At 41.9% G+C, this 15,571-nt stretch overlaps 1 protein-coding gene across 1 annotated transcript in view; it reads right to left on the bottom strand.

Moving 5' to 3' along the window:
- Positions 1-13,857, bottom strand: part of ANKRD10 (ankyrin repeat domain 10) — a 60,021-nt gene extending 46,164 nt beyond the window's left edge. Inside the window, exon 1 of the mRNA XM_042456143.1 lies at positions 13,363-13,857. Coding sequence (XP_042312077.1) covers positions 13,363-13,572 — 210 coding nt within the window. The 5' untranslated portion in view covers positions 13,573-13,857. The remainder of the gene's footprint in view (positions 1-13,362) is intronic.
- Positions 13,858-15,571: the final 1,714 nt, after the last annotated feature.

The raw sequence follows: 15,571 nt of genomic DNA, 5'->3' as shown, positions 1-15,571 counted from the left end.
TCTGATCGCTCCAGGATTCATTTGTTGTCTTCTTGGCCATCCACAGTATCCTCAGCACTTTTCTCCAACACCAAATTAGTTGATTTTCTTCTCCGCTTTCTTCACTTTCCAGCTCGTCTGATGAAGTAAAAGCTACAGCACTTAATTCCTTGCAGCAAAGGGAGAGTGAAAATGTACAATTCCAGGCCTATGAGAGAAGTTACCCTTAAATGTATATAGGTATGCAGGGCAGGGAACCATCCAATTAAAAAGATTGTATGTACAGCGCTGTGTAAATTTACAGCGCTTTATAAATAAAGCTTAATAATAATAATAATAATAATAATAATAATAATAATAATGCAGACAACACAATGATATTAGGAGAAAATACCACAGACCTTAATGTTGAACATAAAGAAAACAATGATAATGACCATGGAGAATTTACACAAATTCAACCTAGACAATGAGGAAATACTAAAACAGTTCTCATACCTATGATCAAACGTTGATTGGAGCAGGGACTGCAGCCAGGAAATCAGAAGAAGATTAAGAATGGAGAAGGCAGCTATGAAAGAACTAGAAAAGATCCTAAAATGCAAAGATATATACAGTATCAGAGCATGAAAGTTAGAATCATACAAGCCATTGTTATTCCCTATTCCCATGTATGGATGTGAAAGCTGGACAGTTAAGAAAGAAGATAGGATGAAAATCAATTTATTTCAGATGTGGTGATGGAGAAGAGTGCTGAGGATTTCATGAACAGCCAAGATGTAAAATAAATGGGTGCTAGAACAGATCAAACTAGACATCTATCTGGAAGCCAAGATGACAAAACTGAGGTTGTTGTACTTTGGTCACATCATGAGAAGGTACAACTCACTGGAAAAACAAACAAACAATAATGCTAGGAAAGATGGAGGGAAGCAGAAAGAGAGGAAGGCCACATAATAGATGGATGGACTCTATAGAAGAGGTCATGGGTACGAATTTGCAGGAACTGAGCAGGGCAGTGGAGGACAGGGAGTCAGAGATGTCTCATCCACAGGGTTGCCACAGGTTGAGGTCGACATGCGGATGGATAACAACAACAACAACAGAAACAAATACTGCCACCTCTCAGCATGCTTGTCACATTTGGAAGAAACTTGAATATGCTAGTGTTATCTGCCCCAATTAATTAATGTTTGCATTAACAATAATTAACCTATTAAATGATTAATGGCAATGTAAATCAGAAAATCTAGTGAGTTATTATTTACAACAATGTAATTACTTAAATATCTATTAATTAATTAACTGACAACGATGTAGCTACTCAAATTTATTAAACTGTCCGGTTGTTGCTTAAAACATCTGTGCATCTGAAGAAGTGGATTGAAATCCACAGAAGCATGTGCTAAAAATAAATAATTCTCAGAGGTGCTGCTACATTCTTCCCCTCTTTCCTTTAAACAGAAGACCATGTATGCTGGACTTCTATAAAATCCCTTAAATGAAACAGCATGATTGTATGACAAAAACTGGGAACATTATGACAATTGCAATTGTGAATGAATAAGCCCTATTTACCTCAACATTTCATTTCAACATGCTTTCAATCCTTCTGATCAAAGACATGAAAGCTGCTGGTTGTAGTTTTCCATTTTCAGTAGTAATATAAAGGCACTTGGTACATGCTGAGATAAATTTTATTAAAGTTTTTAACATGTTCCTGGCTTAGCATTGAAAACAGATAATGGAAAACCATGAAAACAATACCAAAATACTTAGAGGGACTTGCATTGGCAACCCTTATACTTTGTGTGATTCTCCACAGCTGTTCTCACAATACTTCTGTCTCTTACCACAATATAGGCATGTTGAAATAGAACAACACACTGCAAAGTTTTTTTCCCTATTATTGTTCAAAGTGCGTGCAGTCAGATCTTTGTTCTCCTATTAGTAATTCTCACCATTACTTTTACTTCCTTCAAATATTTGCAGAATAGGTGGAGTGTGAGTGGAACAAGTATTCACACAAGGAGGCTATTCATAAAACCCAACAGCCATACCTTGGCTTCAGTTGTATAAATAAACAGTTAAATTTTTTATGAGCTCATAAGATGAGAACCCTAATAATAATATAGAGCAGCTGGTATCAGGAAAAAAAAAAATCAGATGCATCCAAAAGCTTGGGCATGCAAAGTGGGAGTTTGAAAAGGTTTTTCTTTCTTTTGTACAGCAGAGTTCTGTGCTGTATCACAAACTGCTTTTACAGGTCCTTCTGCTTTTAAATAAAGATTGCAATGGAGCATAGACAGCAACTGTTTGAGAAACACAAGACCAGAGCTCCCGTTGGTATCTATAAACTAGCCATGATACTTTTTGGAATTCGTTCATTATTTTTAAAGATAAGCCTATACAGTAGTAAACAAATATACAGCGGGATACAAATAATAATAATAACAATAAGTTATTAATGAGATTATTTTCTAATTTGAGTTGTTGCTAAACCCAAACTCTTCCAACTAACTGATTAATATCTGTGTACTGAAAACTGTACCGCACATTCTGGGAATTTACTTCCAGCTTGCTTTTATACATTCACCAGACCTTGCGTCTGCATTTGCTTGGGAAAAAGCCAATGTTCTCATGGTTTCACCAGCTGAGTCTTTCCATCAAGACACTCCAGATAAAATTGGAAAAAACTGGCAAGCCTATAGAAGCCGCTTTTCTTCTATAATGGAAAAGTTTCAAGTAACTGATAGTCCAAGTGCTGAGATTACACTGACCTAAAAAAGACTTGTAAATTTCCAAGTGGAAATTCCAAAACTAGAGGAGGTTAAATTTTTGGATATGCTTACCCTCGAAACATGTATTTTAAAAACCAATACACCGGGGAGTCTTTGTTTTCAGCACCAAGGCCTGGCTTTCACAATACTTGGTTCTGAAACATATAAAAAAAGCAATTGTCGAGTGAGTGTTCTCTTGAGACTTAAGTAACCACAGTACCTTCATATACCAGAGATGGAAATCATGTGGCCCACGCCCGCCAGATAAATATTGGACTATAATTCCCAGCAACTTTAGCTAGCATATCCACCAATAAGGAATGCAGAGAACTGCAGTCCAACATCATCATGATTCCCACTCCTTCTTATACATTGATGCTTGTTATGCATGGGGTTAAAAGTTCCAGGTGTAGCCTGGAGGAGAATTTGAATATCCTAGTTTCAAAATAAAGCAAAAGAGGTATCTGATGCTTTCTTCACTGATGAGTAAGTCATACTTCATGCTGCGATGCCAGTGTGTTTTGACATATTTACGTTGCTATTTGTAGTGCTACCACTGTAAAAATGGGAAAGGAAAAGAGCATGTCTCAGGAAATGGAGGCTTGTAGTGCAAAAAAACAGTGGTCAAACCACAGATATCTATAACCAGACCACCATATGTTTTCAAATGTCAGGAGGCCTACTTCTCCCTTTCATATTTTTCAGTATGTGTAGCACTGCAAATAAGAGATTAACACACTGCTAGCATTCTGGTAAACTGTGTGTGTCTCTCATTTTTTAAAATCTAGTAACAGTAATAAACTGTAACTTGCCTGACTAAGGCAGGGTGATCAGATATCATAACTGCAAAAGGGGACAGAGCACTGTAAAATGTAGGACATTCCAGAAAAATAGAGTACATGACTCAATAAAAGCTAAAAATACTAATAGAAATATAAATTCATGCTTCTTGGTCCTCCTTAAAATGGAGGAAGTTTTAGAATTCTTCCTGGACAAAAGGTTGAAATAGAGGACATGTCCCAGAAAAGGAAGATGTCTGGTCACCCCAGACTAAGGAAAGGGTTTGGAAACAACACAATTGTCAGCATGTAGTCTATTCCAGAGCTACAGAGGGATATGGGGATAATATCAACCCACAGTATTTACCACAAGACTCAAGACTGAAAAACAGAAGTATTTTGCAACACTGACTAAAGTGGAAATTCCATATACAAGAGGCAGGGCACATAACTCACACAGCTGTTCTTCTGAGCTACTGAAAATGGACAAAAGTGGGTTGATAATCTGACTGAGTCACAACAGAACAGATGCAAGCAGTAGGAGCTGAAGTTCAAAACTGTATCATAATCCATTTGGGAAGCTAGTTTGTATCCTGTTAAAAACTTTCTGTGCCTACATAAAGGACTACACAGTGTCCAGGTATTATTTTTGGCAATTTACACAATCCCTGGCAATGTAGACTAAAGGCTTGTCTTGCTGGTTAACAGGTTTGTATTATTTTATGGCCGCCTCAGGAAAACTAAAGTGAATCTGGGGGTTGTTTTGGACACAGGGAAGTTAAAGATACGTTTGGCCCCATTCCCAATGGGCTATAAATTGAATCAAGAATCGGATTATAGGAACATCATTCCCATTTGAACTCGCGTTCAATCCTTGTTTAAGGAGCCCATTTAATTGTGAGAGTGTTATCTTGTGGCTCAACCAGTCAGGCCTCCTTTAGGATTCATCTTGTTCTTGCACTCTCTTCTCTGCCACAAATCACAGAGCTAACTGCAGTCTGCATGCATTTTGATGTTGTTTTCGGATAGTGAATGCAGTTTTGTGGGGGTAGTAAGATAAACATTGTGAGTTTTCCCTTTTATCTCAGCAAATGAGATAATAGTAAATTGTTATTGAAGAAGGGGAAAGAGTCTGTTCGATCCTGCTCCCCCGCCGCAACCTATGTTGTTCACAGATATGTGCAGACACACTTCCTCTCTCTTTGTCTTGGCACTTGACCAATGTTTTGGCTAATCTCTAAGTGGGTACGATGCTTCCGGACAGGTGGTCAGGGAGTTAAGATGTTACCTCCTGCCAGAAAGCATAGTTAAGAGCCATATGTCTGTATATGATTTCTGAAACAGCTTTTATGCTGAGTTTCTGCAATGGTTGTTACAATAATTTAACATGTAGAACATTATAGAATTGTTAAATTACTTTTTTAAAAAGTGGCAAACTATCTCAAAAGTGGGGCATGAGAGTTGAAATAGGTTAAAAGAGAAGGTAACCAAAATAAAATAAATCATTGACTCAAATAAAAAAGAAACAAAGGAAAGAAAAGCAAATAAGTGATTGTATATCTATACATGAATTTAGAGGAAAATATGTTTATATAAATATATACTATTCAGAAGTTATTATGATTTTGGTATACAATAAATGGAGTTAAGGATAGAAAAAAAAGAGGGTACAAATAATACAATTTTTATCTGAAGAGAGATAGATAAGGAAAGAAAGCATGAATACAGTTACAACAAGTTGTAGATGAGGAAGTAACTAATGTTGAGTTAATGTTGAATGAATGAGTTAATATAGTATATGTGATAGTGCTTAATTTATCAGAATCGTTCGAGTTAAAGAAATAATTATATATATATATATATATATAATGAGCCCCTGGGACTTAGCCAGGGCAGTTAACCGTCTGCAGAAATACTAAACCCCGTTTTCGGCCGCTTTATCTTGCCTTGGCTCAGTGATTCGGAAAATGTGTTTTCTTGAGGCATTGAGCCTTCTCTCAGAGAGAGAGAGAGCTTCTGGTGCCACAATGGACTTACTTTCCCAGGATTGCCCAGCGGTTAAAGCGGCCTGAACGGCGGGCTGTTTCTAACTAGCGGGGAAAATGTTTGTTCCTGAGGAGGAGGAGAGGAGGTTCCAGGGCGGATAGGCGCCCTAAGATGGCGGCTGCGGCGCTTGCAGTGCCTGTGCGGGGCCTCTCTCGCGCCCACCTTTTCCGAAGTGCGCGCGGCCCAGTGGTTGGGCGTCCATTTCCGTAGAAGGAGTCCTCGGCGCCCAGGCTTCGCGGGAGGCGCCGGGGAGGAGGCCGCGAGGGCCGGCAGGTCCCCGTCGCGGGCAGGCGCTGGTGGAGAGGGAAGCGGAGGGTCAGCAGCTCCTCGCTGGAGAAGCCGGCTCCGGGCTGCAAGAGGGCCCAGCAGCGCCATGGCCAAGGCAGAGGCAAGGGAAGGCAGGCCTCCTCGGCGTCACGGGGAAGAGAGGAGAAGGAGAACGGGCGCCGGCCTCGGAGCTGCTGCTACTACTCCGACTTCTGCTCCGCCGCCTCAGCTCGCAGTCACGACACACAAAAAAGCCAGGCGGTATCAGGAGGGGACTCCGCCCCTGAGAGGAAGGCGGGAGGGACGGCCAGCATCGTGAGGCCCTCCCGCCAGGCGCCACACTGCAGACATAACCCAGTTTCAGACCGCTTTCACTGCCCTGGCTCAGTGCTAGTAGGGACTGTACTTTTGGAGCCTTTGTAGCCTTTCCTGGTTCGAAACACACTATAAGAATGATCACTCACGTCAGAGGGCCTTTGACTGCCTTGGCTCAGTGCTAGGGAATCATGGGAGTTGTAGTTTTGAGACAATTTTTAGCCTTTCCTGGTTCGAAACACACTGAGCAGATGATTCACTTAGAGGCCTCTTTGACAGCCTGGGCTCAGTGCCAGGGGAATCATGGGAGTTAGTTTTGGGAGACATTTGTAGCCTTTTCTGTCAGAGAGCTCTGTGCCACACAAACTACATTATCCCAGGATTCCCTAACACACACCTAGGCCAGGGCAGTTAAAACGGTCTCAAACTGGGTTATGTTTGCAGTGTGTTTTGGGAGGTTGAATTATACCCTTAATTACAATATGTCACATGGCCCAATGCATTTACATGACTTTCATGGATTAAGGAAAATATGGTCAATGGGATGTTTTCAAAGCAGAGAATATGATAGTTTGTGGAATCCCATAGCTTTGCCGCCAGCCCGCAGTTAAAGTGGTGTCAAACCAGATTACTTCTAAAGTGTGGACACAACTGGGTCATCTGGGTGAGGAAGAAGGTGGCGTGGAGGAATGATGGGAGCAGAGTGACCAGATGTTGTCCCAACCGCAGAGGAGGGACAAGGCACTGCAAAATGTAGTACATGGCCAAATAACAGCTAAAACACTCATATAAATAAACCATTCTTCTTGTCATGCTCCAAATGGAGGACATTTTGAAACTCCACCTGGACAGAAATTGAAAATTGAGGCCAGGCCTGGAAAAGGAAGGCCTCTATAGTCACCCTGATCCCCTACAACTCCATACAGGATCCTTAGGTTTTTGTTGCTCTTGTTTTTGTATTAAAGTTACTCCTAAATCATAATTCCTATATACTGTAAATTTATATGCAATGGCAATTGTTGTAACATAAACAGTAGCAAGATTCAAATTATCTTAAATGGTAATATCATAGGCGCCCAGGCCAATTGTATTTCCATGTATATATGTTTCAGTGATTTAAAAAAATAAATTTGATGATGTGATGTTTAAATAAAAATTAGAAAGATTTAAAAAATTGAGTTTTCTAATGTTAACCTATTGTTTTGTTGTTGTTGTCGTGCGCCTCCAGGTCATTTTTGACTTATGGCAACCCTAAGGCCAACCTATCAGAGTTTTCATGGCAGATTTCTTCAGAGGGGGGTTTTCCATTGCCATCCTCTGAGGCTGAGAGAGTGTTTTGCCCAAGGCCACCCAGTGGGGTTGTATGCTTGAACATGGATGAACCCTGATCCAGAGTCACAGTTCAACAGTAAACAAACTCACTACACCTCACTCTGGCATCTTTCTAATGGGCCGTGCTAGGCCCAAGAAACAACAGCCACATTTCATCATCTTTCTTCCTGAGAGTTCAGGTCTGATCTGGCTCCGGATCATTTGTTGTCTTCTTGGCCATCCCACAGTTCCTCAGCACTTTTCTCCAACACCAATTAGTTGATTTTCTTCTCCGCTTTCTTCACTTCCAGCTCTCTGATGAAGAAAGCCTACAGCACTTAATTCCTTGCAGCAAAGGGAGAGTGACAATGTACCATTCCATCGCCTATGAGAGAAGTTACCCTTAAATGTATATAGGTATGCAGGGCAGGGAACCATCCAATTAAAAAGATTGTATGTACAGTCGCTGTGTCAATTACCCGCTTTATAAATAAAGCTTAATAATACTAATAATAATAATAATAATAATAATAATAATAATAATGCAGACAACACAAGATATTAGGAGAAATACCACAGCCTTAATGTTTGAACAAAAGAAAACAAGATAATGACCATGGAGAATTTACACAATTCAACCTAGACAATGAGAAATACTAAACAGTTCTCATACCTTGATCAAACGTTGATTGGAGCGGGACTGCAGCCAGGAATCAGAAGAATTAAGAAATGGAGAAGGCCAGCTATAAAGAACTAGAAAAGATCCTAAAATGCAAAGATATATACAGTATCAGAGCCATGAAAGTTTAGAATCATACAAGCCATTGTTATTCCCTATTCCCATGTATGGATGTGAAAGCTGGACAGTAAGAAAGAGATAGGATGAAAATCAATTATTTCAGATGTGGTGATGGAGAAAAGTGCTGAGATTTCATGAACAAGCCAAGATGTAAAATAAATGGGTGCTAAAACAGATCAAACTAGACATCTGTCTGGAAGCCAAGATGACAAAACTGAGGTTGTTGTACTTTGGTCACATCATGAGAAGGTACAACTCACTGGAAAACAAACAAACAAACTGCTAGGAAGATGGAGGAAGCAGAAAGGAGGAAGGCACATAATAGATGGATGGACTCTATGAAAGAGGTCATGGTACGAATTTGCAGGAATGAGCAGGCAGTGGAGGCAGGGAGTCAGAGATGTCTCATCCACGGGTTGCCACAGGTTGAGGTCGACAGGGATGGATAACACCACAACAACAACAAAACAAATACTGCCACCTCTCAGCATGCTTGTCACATTTGGAAGAACTTGAAATGCTAGTGTTATCTGCCCCAATTAATTAATGTTTGCATTAACAATAATTAACCTATTAATATTAATGGCCAATGTAAATCAGAAAATCTAGTGAGTTATTATTACAACATGTACTTACTTAAATATCTAAATTATTAACTGACAACGATGTAGCTACTCTCAAATTTATTAAACTGTCCGTGTTGTTGCTTAAAACATCTGTGCTCTGAAAAGTGGATTGAAATCCACAGAAGCATGTGCTAAAAATAAATAATTCTCAGAGGTGCTGCTACATTCTCCCTCTTTCCTTTAAACAGAAGACCATGTATGCTACTTCTATAAACTCCCTTAAATGAAACAGCATGATTGCTTGACAAAACTGGGAACATTATGAAATGCAATGTGACATGAATAAGCCCTTTTTACCTCAACATTCATTTCCACCTGCTTCCACTCCTTCTGATTCAAAGACATGAAAGCTGCTGGTTGTTTTCCATTTTCAGTAGTAATATAAGGGCACTTGGTACATGCTGAGATAAATTTTATTTAAGTTTTTAACATGTTCCTGGCTTAGCATGAAAACAATAAATGGAAAACCATGAAAAACAATACCAAAATAACTTAGAGGGACTTGCATTGGCAACCCTTATACTTTGTGTGATTCTCCACAGCTGTCCACAATACTTCTGTCTCTTACCACAATATAGGCATGTTGAAAGAGAACAACACACTGCAAAGTTTTTTCCCTCATTATTGTTCAAAGTGCGTGCAGTCAGATCTTGTTCTCCTATTAGTAATTCTCACCCACAATACTTTTACTTCCTTCAAATATTTGCAGAATAGGTGGAGTGTGAGTGGAACAAGTATTCACACAAGGAGGCTATTCATAAAACCCAACAGCCATACCTTGGCTTCAGTGTATAAATAAACAGTTAAATTTTTTATGACTCATAAGATGAGAACCCTAATAATAATATAGAGCAGCTGGTATCAGGGGAAAAAAATCAGATGCATCCAAAAGCTTGGGCATGCAAAGTGGGAGTTTGAAAAGGTTTTCTTTCTTTTGTACAGCAGAGTTCTGTGTTGTATCACAAACTGCTTTACAGGTCCTTCTGCTTTTAAATTGAAATTGCAAGGGAGCATGGACAGCAACTGTTGAGAAAACACAAGACCAGAGCTCCGTTGGTATCTATAAACGAGCCATGATACTTTTTGGAATTCGTTCCTTATTTTTAAAGATAAGCCTATACAGTAGTAAACAATATACAGCGGGAATACAATAATAATAACAATAAGTTATTAATGAGATTATTTCAATTTGGTTGTTGCTAAAACCCCAAACTCTTCCAACTAACTGTTTAATATCTGTGTACTGAAAACAGTACCGCACTTTCTGGGGAATTTCTTCCAGCTTGCTTTATACATTCACCAGACCTTGCGTCTGCCATTTGCGTGGGAAAAAGCCACTGTTCTCATGGTTTCACCAGCTGAGTCTTTCCATCAAGACACTCCAGATAAAATGGAAAAAACTGGCAAACCTATAGAAGCCGCTTTTCTTCTATAATGGAAAAGTTTCAAGTAACTGATAGTCCAATGCTGAGATTACATACCTAAAAAAGACTTGTAAATTCCAAGTGGAAATTCCAAAACTAGAGGAGGTTAAATTTTTGGAATGCTTACCCTCGAAACATGTATTTAAAAACCAATACACCGGGGAGTCTTTGTTTTCAGTACCAAGCGCCCTGGCTTTCACAATACTACGTTGGGTTTCTGGGCTAAAGTAGCCAAACAGGGGAAGGTAAAACAAAGAGTGACTGACTACAGCTCTGGAGACCAAGGTCTGAATCCCAGCTCAGCCATCTAAAAACTCACTGGGTGACTTTGGGCAAGTCACACTCTCTCAGCCTCAGAGGATGGCAAAGGCAAATAAAATAAAAACCACCACCAAAATATGGCATTTTGAGCTTAAATACTGATGAGCATAGAGAGAAGACCTTAACAGATTTCATTGTCCAGACAGGAAATGTCCAGACTCAAACTGAACACCAAAGACAGAAATTCTCCTCTTTGCTGATAAACACTCTTTTTGTTTGATGGCAGTCAGAACAAAACATGCTCCAACCACAGCTCTGTTCTGCTTATTTCTCCATTGTTTTCTTTGTTTGACTTTGGGAAAGCGAGGTTCGAGGTAGAAACAGAAACTGTAGCCACAAAATGCTGTAGGCATCCACTGAGGGGAGAAAGTAGTAGCAAAAATGCCTGCTTTATCCCTTAACAGCATATACAGTATAGTGGACCTTCCACATTTGCTGGGGTTAAGGGCACAGGAGCCCCATGAAAGTGAGGAGGGGGGCATTTTTTTATCTGAAAGAACACCTCTCTAAGAGTCTCTAGGTATTCCCGGGCAACTCTGTGGTCAAGATCTGCCAGTAGTTACCATGAAATTGTGCTGGAGGACCTACAAATGCCTAGAGAGGTGTTCTCTATACGAGTCCCAAGATCCTCCAGCATGACTTTTGGCCGAAGTTGACAAGAGAGTCATGCTGGAGGACCTAGGGATCCCTAGAGACCATATTAATCAAATCCATGAATATTCAAGTACACAAAAGTCAAAGCTGCAAATGTGGAGGCCAACTGTAGTATAAACCTTAGACTCTCCTGGACCTGAGGGGAATGGGATGGACACCAACACTGATCAATCCTTTAGTACAATATAGCAAAGTGCTGAAAGATACTAAGGAAACTATCAAGGGGAGACTCCTGAAAGCCTCAAAAAAAGCAAAACAAGGCTCCTGTTGCAGAGTAATAGCTGGCACCTTGGACAAGACTCACCTGGAGAAACATATTCATGTCTCCATTTGTAACTTTTCCAAGCAGGTCACAGCTTCTGCTATACCCAGGAAACCATTATCACTCACTGACAGCAAGCTGATTACTGTTGTTGTGTGCCTTCAAATAATTTCAGACTCTATGGCGACCCTTTCATGTGGTTTTCTTGGGAACATTTCTTCAGAGGCCGAGAGACCCTGGCTTGCCCAACTGGTTTCCATGGCCGAGACAAGATTCGAACCCTGGTCTCCAGAGTCATAGTCCTGCACTCAATGCACTACACCACAATGGCCCCTTACAGCTTAATTACACTGGCTCTCAGAAAGCTTATTTAGGTAGCAATTATTCTTGTGTCTTCTTTGGAAATCCAATCCAGAGATCCAAAGGTATGAAGGACTTGTGTATGCTACCTTTTGTAGTGGAAAGAAAACTGGGAACAATGAACTGAGGGGGATTCCCTCCCCCATTTCTAAATCTAATATTGCAAGGTGGGCTAAAGCACCTGAAGTTGAAAATAAGACACCTGGAAATGCATATATCTTCGCTCATACCAGTTTGTGCTCGTCTGCAAGAAAAAGTCAGCATGGTGCAGTGAAATGATTGTTGAATTGTGACTCTGGAGACCAGGGTTCGAATCCCAGCTCAGCCACAAAACCCTACTGGTTGACCTTGGCCAAGTCACACTGTCTCAGCCTCAGAGTGAGGCAAAGGCAATCAATCCCCTTCTGAATAAATCTCGCCAAGAAAAAAACCCATGGTAGAGCCACCATAAGTTGGAAACTACTCCGAAGGCACACCCGCAGATGGTTAATCATCTCCCACAGTATTCCATCTTTCTTGACTTAAAAAACGCAAAGCAAGGGACGGTGTCAGGAAACCAAATGCCAGCATTTTCAGTTTAAATACAGATATCAAACCCATGTACAAAGGCCGCACCCGCCCTGCAGAAATAATAATCCAGTTCAGGACTGCTTTAACTGCCATGGCTAAAGGCTAGGGGATCATGGGAAATGTAATCTGTTGTGGCGCCAGAGCTTTCTGACAAGGCTAAGTCTCTCACAAAAACTACACCTCCCAGAATTCCATAGCACTGAGCCAGGGCAGTTAAAGCTGTCTCAAACTGGATTATTTCTTCAGTGCGGACGCAGCTAGAGGCGTTTTGGGAATCCAAAACAAAACAAAGCACCCGCTGGTGTTTTAGATAAACATCTCCCCACAACCATCCCTTTTTTGTTTCCCTTCCATGCTGAGGAAGGCCCAAAACACACTGCAGAAATAATAATCCAGTTTGAGATCGCTTTAACTGCCCTGGCTCAGTGCTATGGAATTCTGGGAGGTGTAGTTTTTGTGAGAGATCTAGCCTCCTCTTCTGTCAGAGAGAGATAGAGAAAGCTCTGGTGCCACAATAGACTACAATTCCCAGGATCCCCTGGGACTGAGCCAGGGCAGTTAAACCAGTCTGCAGAAATAATAACCCAGTTTCAGGCCGCTTTATCTTGCCTTGGCTCAGTGGATTTGGGAAAATGTGGTTTTCTGAGGCATTGAGCCTTCTCTGTCAGAGAGAGAGAGAGAGCGAGCTCTGGTGCCACAATGGACTACATTTCCCAGGATGCCCTAGCGGTTAAAGCGGCCTGAAGGCGGGCTGTTTCTAACTAGCGGAGGAAAATGGTGCTGAGGAGGAGGAGGAGGAGGCGGGAGAGGCGCCCTAAGATGGCGGCTGCGGCGCCTGCAGTGCCTGTGGCGGGGCCTCTCTCGCCCACCTTTCCGAAGTGCGCGGCCCAGTGGATGGGCGTCCATCCGTAGAAGGAGTCCTCGGCGGCCAGGGCTTCGCGGGAGGCGCCGGGGAGGAGGCCGCAGAGGGCCGGCAGGTCCCCGTCGCGGCAGGCGCGGTGGAGAGGGAAGCGGAGGGTCAGCAGCTCCTCGCTGGAGAAGCCGGCCTCCGGGCTGCAAGAGGGGCCCAGCAGCGCCATGGCCAAGGCAGAGGCAAGGGAAGGCAGGCCTCCTCGGCGTCAGCGGGGAAGAGGAGAAGGAGAACGGGCGCCGGCCTCGGAGCTGCTGCTGCTACTACTCCCGACTCTGCTCCGCCGCCTCAGCTGCAGCAGACACAGACACACAAAGAAAGCCAGGCGGGATCAGGGAGGGACTCCGCCCCTGAGAGGAAGGCGGGAGGACGGCCAGCATCGGAGGCCCTCCCGCCAGGCGCCACACTGCAGACATAACCCAGTTTCAGACCGCTTTCACTGCCCTGGCTCAGTGCTAGTAGGGACTGTACTTTTGGAGACCTTTGTAGCCTTTCCTGGTTCGAAACACACTATAAGAATGATTCATTAGGGAATCATGGGAGTTGTAGTTTTGAGACACATTTTTAGCCTTTCCTGGTTCGAAACACACTGAGAGAATGATTCACTTAGAGGCCTCTTTGACAGCCCTGGCTCAGTGCCAGGGAATCATGGGAGTTGTAGTTTTGGGAGACATTTGTAGCCTTTTCTGTCAGAGAGCTCTGGTGCCACAACAAACTACAATTCCCAGGATTCCCTAACAACACTAGGCCAGGGCAGTTAAAACGGTCTCAAACTGGGTTATGCAGTGTGTTTTGGGAGGTTAAAATTATACCCTTAAATTACAATATTGTACACACGGCCCAAATGCATTTACATGTAAGTTTCATGGAATTAAGGAAAAATATGGTCAAATGGGATGTTTTCAAAGAGAATATGATAGTTTGTGGAATCCCATAGCTTTGCGCCATGGCAGTTAAAGTGGTGTCAAACCAGATTACTTCTAAAGTGTGGACACAACTGGGGTCATCTGGGTGAGGAAGAAGGTGGCGGTGGAGGAATGAATGGGAGCAGAGTGACCAGATGTTGTCCCAACCGCAGAGGAGGACAAGGCACTGCAAAATGTAGTACATGGCCAAATAACAGCTAAAAACACTCATATAAAGATAAACCAATGCTTCTTTCTCATGCTCCAAATGGAGGACATTTTGAAACTCCACCTGGACAGAAGGTTGAAATTGAGGCCATGGCCTGGAAAAGGAAGGCCTCTATAGTCACCCTGATCCCCTACAACTCCATACAGGATCCTTAGGGTTTTTGCTTGCTTGTTTTTGTATTAAAGCTACTCCTAAATCATAATTCCTATATACTGTATATATTACTTAATGCAATGGCAATTGTTGTAACATAAACAAGTAGCAAGATTCAAATTATACCTTTAAATGGTAATATCATAGGTGGCCCAGGCCAATTGTATTTACATGTAGTATATTGTTTCATGTGATTTAAAATGAAAATTTGATAAGATGTGATGTTTTAAAATAAAATTTAGAAAGAATTTAAAAAATTGAGTTTTCTAAATGTTTAAAACTATTGTTGTTGTTGTTGTCGTGCGCCTCCAGGTCATTTTTGACTTATGGCAACCCTAAGGCCAACCTATCAGAGTTTTCATGGCAGATTTCTTCAGAGGGGGGTTGCCATTGCCATCCTCTGAGGCTGAGAGAGTGTGATTTGCCCAAGGCCACCCAGTGGGGTTTTATGCTTGAACATGGAATTGAACCCTGATCTTCAGAGTCACAGACAGTTCAACAGTAAAACTACTACACCTCACTCTGGCATTATTGTCTTTTCTAATGGGCCGTGCTAAGGCCAAGAAACAACAGCCACATTTTCATCATTTTGTCTTCCAGTGAGAGTTCAGGTCTGATCTGCTCCAGGATTCATTTGTTTGTCTTCTTGGCCATCCACAGTATCCTCAGCACTTTTCTCCAACACCAAATTAGTTGATTTTCTTCTCCGCTTTCTTCACTGTCCAGCTCTCTGAAATGAAGGCCATTATCAGATGAGTCTGGAACTGGGGCTCTTCAGCACTGGGCGGTTCGAATTCACGTTATTTCGCACAATACCATCATACCAGCATTCGAATGGCCCAATCCGAACGCACGTGAATGCGCGAGATGCCGAACTGAAT

This window comes from Sceloporus undulatus, chromosome 3, assembly GCF_019175285.1.
Source record: "Sceloporus undulatus isolate JIND9_A2432 ecotype Alabama chromosome 3, SceUnd_v1.1, whole genome shotgun sequence".
Classification (NCBI taxonomy): domain Eukaryota; kingdom Metazoa; phylum Chordata; class Lepidosauria; order Squamata; family Phrynosomatidae; genus Sceloporus; species Sceloporus undulatus.
The sequence above is the reverse complement of the archived record's forward strand: the minus strand, read 5'-3'. Positions and strand labels throughout refer to the sequence as shown.